This window comes from Lactuca serriola, chromosome 2, assembly GCF_051521515.1.
Source record: "Lactuca serriola cultivar US96UC23 chromosome 2, Lser_US96UC23_V15, whole genome shotgun sequence".
Classification (NCBI taxonomy): Eukaryota; Viridiplantae; Streptophyta; class Magnoliopsida; order Asterales; family Asteraceae; genus Lactuca; species Lactuca serriola.
Genome location: NC_136409.1, coordinates 187,837,374 through 187,850,256, shown reverse-complemented (window position 1 = coordinate 187,850,256; position 12,883 = coordinate 187,837,374). Strand labels below are relative to the sequence as shown.

At 36.0% G+C, this 12,883-nt stretch overlaps 1 protein-coding gene across 1 annotated transcript; it reads left to right on the top strand.

Moving 5' to 3' along the window:
• Nucleotides 1-7,429: 7,429 nt before the first annotated feature.
• LOC145087787 (uncharacterized) lies at nt 7,430-12,396 on the top strand. Its single transcript, XM_079025851.1, has 11 exons — nt 7,430-7,730; nt 7,831-7,887; nt 7,972-8,066; nt 8,744-8,894; nt 10,550-10,642; nt 10,724-10,807; nt 10,905-10,996; nt 11,090-11,379; nt 11,457-11,685; nt 11,774-11,969; nt 12,146-12,396. Exons 1-11 carry the CDS (start codon nt 7,527-7,529, stop codon nt 12,221-12,223), a joined length of 1,569 nt encoding a protein of 522 aa, XP_078881977.1. The 5' UTR covers nt 7,430-7,526; the 3' UTR covers nt 12,224-12,396.
• The last annotated feature ends 487 nt before the right edge of the window (nt 12,397-12,883 follow it).

Below are 12,883 nucleotides of genomic sequence, written 5' to 3'. Positions count from 1 at the left end.
ATAGGGGACAAGATAGGGTCAAAGTAGTCTGTTTGCAAACCTTGTGGTGTGAGTTTGATGGGTAAAGAATGAAAGAATCAAAAATCATAGAAGAGTTTTACAATTGGGTGATCGCCTTGATGAATCAAATGAGATTGAATGAGGAAGATATTGAAGAGAAGATGATTGTTTAGAAGATACTACGGAGCCTCACCCGCAAATTTGAATATGTGGTTGTAGCAGTAGACGCATCAATGGATTTATCTGCTTTATCATTGAAAAATCTCTTGGGGATACTTCAATCCCATGAATTTTGCATGCAAAACTTTGATGACAGGCCTGCAGAACAAGCTTTTCACTCACAAGTCTCTACAAAGGCAAAAGGTAAGGAGCATGCAAAATCTTTAGTAGAAACTCAATGTTTCTATTGTCATAAATTTTTAAATACAATGAAATACTGCAAGAAACGAATGGAGGATGAGAATGAGGATGTCAATTTCATATGTGGGAATGAAGTCAAGGAAGATGACAAAATGTTCATGGCTATTGAAGAACTTGAGATTTTGGTTGATGATGCATAGTGCAAAGATGGTGTATGTGACGATCTTGTGAAAGAAAGCAAGAAAGTATGTGTGCCCGTGGATGATAATTTCCATGGGGAAGTTCAAAATTTTGATGTTGAATGACGGATGATGCTTGAAGTTCAAATGCTTCAAGGTGTTGAATGCTTATGTAGATAATCTAGGTTAAGGGGGTGTGTTAGAAAGTGTTAACCTAGATCTTTAGTTACTTAATTTCCTGATAAATATGTCAATTAAGTGAATGAACCATTGTGATGGTTCATGAAAAGTTGTGTTGGTTATACCCAACCGTTTGTTTCTCCTGTATATATATTAGTCATATGTATTAATATGTGGTTGTTGCACGTATTGATCATATCAATAAAAAAGTCAATTTTGTGTGTATCTTATCTTCCATTTCAAATCCTTATCTTTATCCCCAACAATAAGCCTTTTATTTTGTGAAATTTATCATTGAATAACTAAAATAGAGCAAATGATGCAATCGCTGATAGAGCTACTCCAATTCATTGCGATTACTTGTGAATTTAATCTTTTTGGCCTATTACAAATTATAATGTAATATAAAGTAATTCATTGTGATGCACATTTCCGGTTTTCAAACAAGGTTGGAACTGTTGGGTTTTATTAGTATCTATACTTTCTAATGGTAGCGGAAACAATCAAAGATTTACCTAAGTGTACATGTACCATAAGGTCTAAGTTTTACTAATTAAAGTAACGAAATTTAAAAATACAAAAGAAGAATATTAACATCTTGGTTTTTCTTCTTGAGATCTTGTGAATGTCAGCATTTGCAATGCTCAAGTATTGCTCCAAATTAGTTTTCAAGTTGTCAATCTGGATCGCTATTCTACCTTTGTCATTGTAACACCCAGAATCAGAAAGACTAAGAAAGAAAGGAAAACCCTAAGTCAAGGGGTCAACTTGTCGAGTCCATAGGTGAACTCGACGAGTCGGAGCGGGATCCGGGTTATGGAATAAGTGACCGACTCGATGAGTCGGCAAGTGGACTCGGCGACTCTGGTCTGATCGAGGAAAGCCCTAATCCGAGGGTTTGCACCTTATTTAAAGGACCATATGTCCTCTCCTTAGTCCCCCTTGTCGGCCAGAAGCTTCTATACACGATTCCAAACCCTAAGTTGAGTGAGAGAAGGAAGAAAGTGAGTTTGGGGCTTTTGCAAGAGGAAGATTTAGAGGATTTGACCACTAAGGAGCTGGAGGATCCAACCCTTTTGTTGTGAGCATCAGTTTGAAATTAACAATCTGTCACCTTGCCTTTGTTGCTTCTAGATCTTCTCATGGATGATGTTTTGGGGCCATTTTAGTATGATAAGGAGCCTTTTCGAGTTAGAAGTCCAGATTCGAGGTTGCTACTTTAGATCTAGGTGTGTCTTGGCCCAGAGACCCATAAAGTATCAGTTTTTGGTGTGTTGGTAAAGCATGTTTCCCCCAAACCCTAGCCCTAGAGTGTTTTAAGCCTATAGCTCCTAGGTTTCACGTAAAGTTTGCAACTTTACATGAGGAATAGACTTTGGAAGAGTGGATCTACAAGATGAAGCCCCTGTATGGCTCGAAAAGCCACGGTATGGATTAAGAACTGAAGCTACTCGACGAGTCACATGGGTGGACTCGGCGAGTTGGATGAAGATAGGAAGGAACTCGACGAGTTGGAAGAGCAACTTGGCGAGTCTGTTGAATATTGTCATGGACTCGGCGAGTCTGTTCTTGGACTCGACGAGTTGGATCGCAGAACCTCAACCTTTTCTGGTTAAGACTTAGATCGGCGAGTTGAGTGGTGACTCAGTGAGTTGGACAGGATGGGACTCAGAGATCGTTGAACTCGACGAGTCAGCGGGTTGACTCGGCGAGTTGAGGTGTATTGTGAGAGTTTCAGAGCATAAGGACTCGGCGAGTCAACGGGTTGACTCGGCGAATGGAGTCAGTCAAGAAGTTTGACTTTGACCAGGACTTTGACTTTGACAATAGTGGACTTAGTTGGCTTCTAGAGTTCTGTTTGGATCTAAGTGTTATGTATATTGATATTGGTAGCTCGGGGAGCTAGTGGAGCAACGGTTCAGAGAATTGTTGGTCAGCAGTCAGAGGGTTATCAACAAAAGTTCAGCAATGCAGGTGAGTTTCCCTTTGTGTGAATGGGTATACGACCACAATGCCGACCCATGTAGTCATGAGTAGGAAGACCCGAGGGTTAGCCCTAGGCACTGTTTGCTTGTATGATATTCAGGACCAAGGTCCAATGTCGGGCGGGTGCCCAAGGAATGGTTTGCATGATAGAGTATACTTGTTGTCTGTGTGATGCATGTATGTGCCTGGTAGGGAGGTGAGTGTGGGCAAGGTCCCGTATCTCACCAATAGCAGAGTATGGACGGCGTTCCATATCTCATTAGTAGCAGAGTAGGGGCAACGCCCGAGATAGGTATGGAGTACGTGTGGGCGGGGCCCGTATCTCATTTACAGTAGGAGCTTGGACGAGGTTCCATGACTCGCTAGTAACAGGATAGGGGCGAGGCCCATGACAAGCGAGGCCTTAGGACAGGAATATAATAGGGTATGTTTAGTTATGTGTTATATGCTATTTTGTATTATGTGGTTAGTGGGCGGGGCCTAGAGACAGGCGGGGCCTAAAAGAAACAGATATGTATCCGAGCGGGGCTCAAAGCCAAGCGGGGCCTGGAGTGGTGGGGCCGTTGTAGCGGGTGGGGCCCGAAGTAGCGGGCGAGGCCCGGAATAGCGGGCGTGGCCCAGTATGTGTAGTATGTGTTTATGCAGGGTATGTGGTAGGTTGGGGGAACTCACTAAGCTTCGTGCTTACGGTTTTCAGTTTTGGTTTCAGGTACTTCCGGTAGCGGAGGGAAGAGCTCGAGGTGATCGCATGACACACACCATTGATTAGTCAGTCTGGGATGTTTTACTCTGATAATGAAAATATGTTTTGGAAATGATACTCTGAATTTATGTTATGACTTATGATATGTTTTTATGAATATGGCTTTGGTAATGATTTTAAAGAAGAAATTTTGGTACGAATTTTTGGGACGTTACAGTCACTCGAACTATTTGCAACCTTTTTACCCTTTCGTTTTGCTTGGTCTTTTCCCATGAGAAGACTAGGTCTTGGAACCTCAATAGACCATTTTTTGTTGAGGTCCACCCTAACATGTGCATATGACGATTTGCTTTGAGTGGTTTTGAATGTTTTGGTTCTTTTAGAACCACTCGTGAATGATTCCAAAAAATGGTTAAAATTTTGAAGGAGGTTGTGTGTTAAAAAATTAAATAGTTGTTGGGATTTATAATGGTTGAAAAGGGGGTAAAATAAGATTTTAATGAAAGAAAAAATGAGTAAATTTTTGAAAATAAAAGGTATATTTGTTGAATTTTTGAAATATGGAATATTCTCTCTCATCGGAAAGTCGTTACCAAGTATAGGGTTCCAAGCGGCGAGTTCAAAGCCGGTTTTTGCTGAGTCCATTTCACACCTACCGAGCTTGTGTCGAGTCCATGTTACACCCGTCGAGCTTGTCCCTAATGACCATGCTACTAGAGGTTACAATTGTCGACCCAACTAGTAACCCGACAAGAAAATAAACAAGTCTGGGTTAAGATTTCTGACCTGCTAATCTATTTATTTTATGGGTTGGATTAGATGTTTGGGTTTGCGGGTCAACCCACCAACCCGACTATATATATTATTTTAAAAAATAAATTATATTTATGAATTAATAGAATCTAGTCGATGTATGACGTTAGAATTTTTTTTTTCAAATATGTTGCTTATTAAGTTATTATGTTAGAGTGATATTTGGTTGTTCATTTCATTCTAATCAATGTAAAATGGTAATTATTAATTAATTTACAGACACGTATAATTCGTATAAATTTAACATGTGAAAAGTTACCCAAAAATAACCCATCGACTCTTTGACCAGAAATCGACCTGCGAATCCGCAAACCGATATACTTAAACAAATTATGTGGGTTGGATTGGGTTGATGTTTTCAACCTGCCAACCCATATATTATATAGGTTGGGTTGGATGAATGTATTTTGACCTGTCAACCCGAACCCAACCCCATTGCCATGCCTACATGCTACTCAACCCTTTGGACCTATGTATGTGTCGGAATCAGAGCTTGCTTAATTCTAAGGTTGCCTTGTAATTTTTTGAAAATTATTCTTCTCCTGGTACATGGGCTCTTGTTGTAGGGATCATATGCATGAATTGTTTAGAGTCAAACTTGTGGAAAACTTATCCTTGGATGGAAAGGTTCTAAGTTGGTATGATGAATTTGTTGTTATTAACCAAGAGAACTAGGATCTATACGAGGAATTCTGTAACAACCATGATTTATGCCAATTTAAAACTTTTTAAACATCCAAAAACCATGAATTACAAAGTGTTTTCAAAATCTTTTCATATCAGAGTTCCCAAAAATCCCAAGTCGTAAAATGTGAGGATGTGTACATCACGTCTTTGCCTTCCCGCGATCCTCAGAAGTACCTGAAACAAAACTTATAAATGTAAGCTCGAAGGCTTAGTGAGTTACTCCTAGAATACCGATACACACATACAGTCCATATACAATGACAACAAACCTAGATATTTTGATCTGATTGAAAGAAAATGAACCATAATTTTCGATTCTAACTGCTATGTCTTTGTTTTACCAACAATTTAAACTTCTACGACAACTTTGGAATCCATATTATTTTTCGTGGTAAGGTCATATCGAAATGAAGGTCATGGCTATTGTTGAATCAATGAAGGCATACGTTTGTTTAAGGATTATTTGAACAATGTTGAAAGGATACATAATTTATATGTTGAAGAATTCATACCTAAAGAAGCAATTACACTCGGGATACAAAAGTAGATGGTAGTGAAATTGAGGAGGACATCACCCAAAAATGTTTGGAATAAATAAACTCTGGTGGGAAGCTGCCGTCTTTGCAAACTAAAAATAAAATATTTTCAATTTATGTGTCTATGTTATTGTATTTTTTTTTCTCTACCGTTTTATTTTTTATTTAAAATTAATTATAACAAAAGTATAACTTTGATCATAATTAACTTAGATTTAAAAAAACCGGATATACAAATATCCCATTAAAAAAATATGTTTGTACCGTTATTCAAATTCCACATAATAGATCCGGTTTTCCCTACTCCAAACCCGAATAATTAAAGAACAAATTTTTCAGTATCTAAAAAAAAAAATTTGAAAAAACAAAATTTTTAATTTCCAGGTTGGATATGATATTTGTACACATCTGATGTAGACATGCACAAAAAGACCGTCTCGGGTCGGACACGAAAAAAAAAAAACAAGATCGAACCGGTCTAAAATGAGATTGGACCGAAAAAAGACTAATTCTGAAAAAGACCAACACCGAACTGACCCAAAACCGTCCGGGACTGTTTCGAGACCGACCCCAACAAAGTTTATAAATATATCATTTTTATTTTTATGTTAATTACAAAAATTTTAATCACACATTATCTAACTACTTTCATTTATTTTTATTTTATTAAACTTAAATGTATCATTTTTAATAAATCTTAATATATTATTTTGATGTTAATCACATATTTGCTAATGGAGAATTTGAAAAACGAAACAAAAAAAAACACGGAAAAACTGTGAGTCCGAACCTTCAAAGATCAAGTTCAGCTGAAGAAAAAACCAAAAACCGATCCGTAACTTGCCTTTTACAAGACCTTCACAGGGAAAAAAAACGGACCGTTTTAAAGACAAACCTGAGAGTAGAGCTGACAAAAACTGACCCAACTCACTAACCCAACCCGAACCCAACCCAAAATTAGCAGGTTGGGTTGAGATTTTCAACCCATTTATGTTAAATGGATCAACCTGTCTAACCCACTTAATTAAATAGGTTGGGTCGGGTAAAAACTATCAACCCGTTTTCAACCCACCAACCCATTTAACTTTAATTTATATTAAATATAATAATTATTAAAATATTATCATGTATTAATCTATGTATTAGTTTATAAATTACAATGTTTGTATTATTATTTATGTTTTAAAAAAATAAAATCCTAATTTCTACCTTTTTGCTTGACACGACAACACTAACCACTCTAAAAATCTTTTAGAAATTACATATCTTTAATGTTATTTGAATAATTTCTTTATATATGTGAATTGTGATTGTGCTTTTGTCATACATTGAAATTTTATTTAAGTCTATAACTAATTTAAGTGGTGTAATCTTTAGTTAAATTATTTATTCTTTTTATTTTAAATGGGTCAAACCAAATTTAACCAATTTATTTAATTGGTTGGTTTGGGAATTACATAAACGGGTCAACCCGGTGACAACCCATTTATCTGAAAGGTTGGGTTGGGTTGGAAATATCAACCCATTTAAATAAACAGGTTGGGTTGGGTTGAAATTTTCAACCCAATTAATAAATGGATTGAACCCGAACCCAACCCAGATCGACCCATTGCCACCTCTACCTGGTAGAGAGCCCGATATAAAAGTCTCTAATTTGATGGATAGACATTTTAGGTTTTTAGCCATGGCAGTATCGGCCCAAAAGGCCCAAAACCTCGTCCAAAGGACCGTTTAAAAAATTGAAGTTGACCTTGGCCGGCAATAATCTCTTTAAAGTGCACCCGCAGCGCACGTTAGAACGGAGGAGGCTTATTTGAAATTCTCCCGTCCGGCACAAACAAACGTGACAACCTTATGTAACAACCTGGTCCCACCACAAACATTTCAAAATTCAAAAGCACCCAAAAACGAGGGAGAAATCTGTAACATTTTTTATTTATCAAGGACCTGGTTTGAAAAAATATATAACTAAATCTTCTTAAGCAAAAATCAAATCTAGAGAGAGAGAGAGATGAGAACAAAGCTGTAGATGTAGAGAGAGAGAGGGAGATTATATGTACAGAGAGAGAAAGCGCATGGTTGATGACGATGGACCGAGAAAAGGAAAGAGAGACGGAGCTAGAAAGTGCGATGTATACCAACTGTTTGTTGTTAGGGCTTGATCCGTCGATCATCGGAGTCGGAGCAAATAACGGTACTCCTCGGGTGGGGTTATTTCGACACTCCAACCCTAAATTGGGTGAACAGCTTCTATACTTCATATTGTCCTCTCTCAGAGGTCCAAAAGTACGCTAACAAACGTTTCTCGTTTGGTTTCTAATTACATTTCATCTACAATTACGATCTGTAGCTTTTGGTTGATCTGACATTGAGATCGATCTTTCAGGATTTTGATAGAGTGTGGCCGATTTTTGATTCTACTCAATCTCGCGATTTTCGGAAGGTAATTTTCTTTTCAATTTTACGATTCAAGCAATTTAATAGTAGGTTTGATGTTACATTTTGGGGGGGTTTTGTTTGTTATTAGGTCGTACAAAGCATCATAAGTGAGCTTGAATCACAAGGGGCGCTTCCGAGAAGTAATTCGAGGGTTTCATCGCTGGCTACATGTTGCGGACCAAGGTCGGTTGGCTACAAAATTTCCCTTCTGTCTCTCTATGGATGTAATTATAATTTCACTACGATTTAATTGTGCTCAATACATAAGACATGATATTAACCCTTTGATTATGTGCTATTCTCCACAAAGCTTATTGAAGAAATTGAGGGGCAGGGTTAGATAAGACAGATTATGCTATATATGTTGTGACTTGTGAGCACTTGTGAGCACTTGTGGCAAAAGTGTGATGTTGGATTAAGCTATTGGCATTAGTGCCTTAACCCAAAAAGTTTGAATGAATACCATATCCATCAATATCTTGCTGTGCTTGGTTGTTGTAATCGTGTGCCTAGCCTTCCTTTCTGTAATTCATACAGAGATATTTAGAGTGGACAAAATAAAGAGCAGAGAATTGTAATCGTATGTTCTGTGGGGGTGGAAATAAATGATAATCTTGCACTAGAAATAACTGTTAGCTAACTGCTATACATCATTACAAGCAGTGCCTCTCTCTTTATAAGGTATATCTGATATTATCTTCAGTTTCTTCAGAAGTAGTTGCATGGAAGACACTCTAATATTCTCTTAATCAAACCTTATAAAGTCATATTGTGTGGGTGCTAATTCAAATTTGTTAATGTCACTTCATCTGCATGGAAAAACAAAAATAGTAATCTGATATGATTAATGATAATTGCAGATTCGTGGAACTGTTATGGCAGCTTTCTTTGCATGCTTTGAGAGAAGTTCATAGACGTACATATGCAGCTGATGTAGTCTCAAATCCACTACCCGCTTCACTAACCGATGTAGCTTTCTCACATGCAGCCACTCTTCTTCCCGTAACAAAGGTACATTATACTTACATTTTCGATCTTATTATACATAAAGTTTATCTGAAAACACCTAAATTTACCTACTTTGATGGATTTTTTTTATCAAAGGTTTGATGTTCATTTTTAGCATCCTATTTTTATACCCAATATAATTCATAAGTGAGAATGTGGTAAGTCTTAAGTTTAAGTATTATGAGGTCAATGGTAAAATAAAAGCACAATACATGGTAGAGAAATGTTAACAATATAAATTTTCAACTATCTATACAAAAGGAGACAATTTTTCATATAAATTTATCAAACGAAACGATTCGGTATGGTCAACATAAATGTTGACTTCTACTCTGTTTGTATGACCACGACCTCTTCAGCCACAATCCACCCATTACACTCCTGCTTCAAAGAAGGTGCACATCCCTTCACCAAAAATAACACAATGTAAGAAATAGCAACCATTTGCTTATATTATGGCATCTTACTTTCTTTCATTTTTAGGGTTAATGTCATAAATGCTATTTCTTGCTTTTAACCTTTTTTCAATCTCCAAGAGTATGCGCCATTTTTGCTCTTCTCTTTCCGGGGAGATTGAATTACATTATCCCCCTAGACTATTGTACATTTTACCTGTAGTCCTCGGCTAGATGAATAATTACTATAAAGTTGTCTATTTAATTATTTTTATTTTAAATAATAAAATCCCTACATATTGGCCTCTTAATCGATTTAGTCCCTATATATATTTTTTATTCAACTAAGTCCCAAAAACCGGTAATCGTATTCAATTTAACCCCTTGACCCGGTCAACAAGTCATCCAACTTTCGAAAATTACATTTTTGGCCCAAATTTCAAAATTTATTACAAATTTGGTCCAAAATTTACACTTTTGGTCCAAATTTTAATTTTTTTTTTACAGATTTGGTCTAAAATCGCAGTTGGGCTTAATCCATCTCTGATTTTCATGGTTATATTTGTAATTTGGATTTTCTTTTTTACTATTTGCCACAAAGTAATTAAGAAATTTAGTTATATTTGCAATTTTTTTTCTTCAATAAAATATCAGGAAACACAATTATTTAGCCGAGGGACTAAAGGTGAAATTTTACAATAGTCTAGGGGGTTATGTAATTCAATGATTCCCCGGAAAGAAAAGAGTAAATGAGCGCATACTCTTCAGCCTTCTCGTACAACCCAACCCAACCCGTCGAGCTCGCGGCCGCCGCCACCGCCTTCTGATCTTGCTTTTATCCGTTCAAATTTCTTTCAGGAGAAGCATAGTTCGAAGATATATCCGTAAAGCTCCCAGCTGTTTTGGCATCTTCTCAATCACCCAAAACGGTATATGCTTATATCTTCATGGACCTCCAATTAGTTTACATTAAGTTAATTACTCTTCTGTTGACATTAGAACATCACATCTCTCTTAATTTCATAGGCGGTTTTCGTTTAGGGTTTTGTGCATGGACCACTGTATATTTTGCTCGTTCTTTACCATTACACATATTTTGGTGCTTGTTGATTCACAATTCACAAATCTTCTCAAGTTTCTATATTTGTACTAGTTCTCACTGTCGATTTAAGTTTGTCTACAGAATTACAATCGAAATTACATATTGAGTGATTATGCTTGTTCTTGTTCTAATTGTATCACGTCGCATTTACTTTGTTCAAGATGGGGGAAGTCATGCTAGGCATGCCAGGACTTTGGGCTGATGATAATTCTGAAGCAGCTGATCATTATACAACCAAAATTGGTGGAGTTCCTGTAAGTAAATCGAATACATTAGTGGGATTCATGTGATACGACAATTTATGCTGCTATATAACAAGTCTATTGCTTTTGCAGGATTGGCCTTTTCTCCATTCGATTATAAAACCTGATCTTCTTAAGTGTGATTCATGTGGAGAGAAACTATGTCTTGTGACTCAGGTTAATGTTAATTTCAAGTCATTGATTTTTATGATCTTAGATCTTTGAATGAAATTGAAGTGGTTTATAACTGTGCTTTATTTGCTTTAATTCCCAGATTTATGCTCCTATTTCCAGTACAACAATGACAACAGAAGAGCGTGTTATTTACATATTTTCTTGCATTGCAACAGCTTGTGAAACCAAGAGGTAGTTTATACTTATACAGTTATACTGTTTTGTTAAGTAAATATTAAATAATGCACAAATCATAATTACTCAAAAATCTTTCTTCATATACAGATGGCGTGCTCTTCGTGTTCAGGGATCTTCCACTGATAAAGATTTAAACCCTTCATCCCATGATTCTGTTGCATCACCATCAACCACTAAGTTGCAAGATGATCCATGGGCATTCAATGATGAAGAAGAAGATGATGATGAAATAGATCTTGATGCCATATGTAAGGCCCTTAATGAAGCCACAACATTAGCTTCAGCTTCCAAAACGAAAAAGCAGAATACTTTATCTGATTCAATTGAAAACCCCTCACCTATAAGCCTAAGTAGATCCATTGATGACAAGACACCAGGTATGACTACTTTTCCGAGAAAAATGTTAAAACTTTTATATTTTGGGTAAATAAAAGAATGGTTTTATCGGTTGCAGTGCTACCATGCTTTTATATATATCCTAAGGAGGAAAATTATTTAGAGGACGCTGCTGCTCTCAATAAGAGTGAATCTAAACATAAAATCGAAGAGAAGAAAGATGATGATAATGATGAGAAAGAATCATGGATAGGGGAAAGTTATGAGTATGATAGAACCCTACATGCTGACAAAACTTATCTTAAATTCAAGAAACGATTGGATGTGTATCCAGAGCATTGTTTCAGGTGTACTTAAATTGTTATGAAAGATGATGAAAAGGGTGTTTTTTTTTTTTAATTATTATAATTGTTGAGTTTGTGTGTGTGTGTGTAGATACTCATATGGTGGGAAGCCACTTTTGGCAACTTCAGAAGCAGGGGATCCTGGAAGATGTTTGTTGTGTGGTGAAATAAGGCACTATGAAATGCAGCTTATGCCTCCATTGTTATATTTTCTACAGGAAGCATCAAAGAATCAGTCATTGGAAAATTGGGATTGGACAAGTGTAATTGTGTATACTTGTTCTAAGGTAAGTTCACTTCATACAAAGTTTCTTTACCAAATTTGTATAGAAAAGGGAGATTGAAAAAAGGTTAAAAGCAAGAAATAGCATTTATGACATTAACCCTAAAAATGAAAGAAAGTAAGATGCCATAATATAAGCAGATGGTTGCTATTTCTTACATTGTGTTATTTTTGGTGAAGGGATGTGCACCTTCTTTGAAGCAGGAGTGTAATGGGTGGATTGTGGCTGAAGAGGTCGTGGTCATACAAACAGAGTAGAAGTCAACATTTATGTTGACCATACCGAATCGTTTCGTTTGATAAATTTATATGAAAAATTGTCTCCTTTTGTATAGATAGTTGAAAATTTATATTGTTAACATTTCTCTACCATGTATTGTGCTTTTATTTTACCATTGACCTCATAATACTTAAACTTAAGACTTACCACATTCTCACTTATGAATTATATTGGGTATAAAAATAGAATGCTAAAAATGAACATCAAACCTTTGATAAAAAAAATCCATCAAAGTAGGATACGTTTTTCTTTGGTTCTTAAATTATTTTGCAGAAAGTTGTTCAATTTGGTATTATTGATCTCACAAAAGGCAAGTCTTATGTCTCTTTTAGCATATCCATTGAGTTTAATAGTTTATTGTTCATATTTGTTTTTTTTTAAATGTTAAATCTTGTTTTAATGAATGCAAGTCAGTAGGAAGTAAAGGTGCAAAAAAAGAAAAATACTAAATATGGGATGATCATGGTTATTTCAAGCCAAAATAAAATTCTAAAGTAACAAATGCTAAATTTAAAAGATAAACACTTGTAATGCATAATACATATTATACTTCCCAAATAAGTAACCAAAAACTAACCTCATCCCCAAATAAATTACATATTAACTAACATCAATAAATTATGATTATAGTGTCTTGA

Excerpts from the sequence above, each read along its gene's own strand:
- LOC145087787 (XM_079025851.1), top strand. The coding sequence starts at position 7,527 with ATGACGATGGACCGAGAAAAGGAAAGAGAGACGGAGCTAGAAAGTGCG. Across the intron at positions 7,731-7,830 it reads CCTCTCTCAGAGGTCCAAAA|GATTTTGATAGAGTGTGGCC; the intron begins GTACGCTAACAA and ends TCGATCTTTCAG. Across the intron at positions 11,380-11,456 it reads CATTGATGACAAGACACCAG|TGCTACCATGCTTTTATATA; the intron begins GTATGACTACTT and ends TATCGGTTGCAG.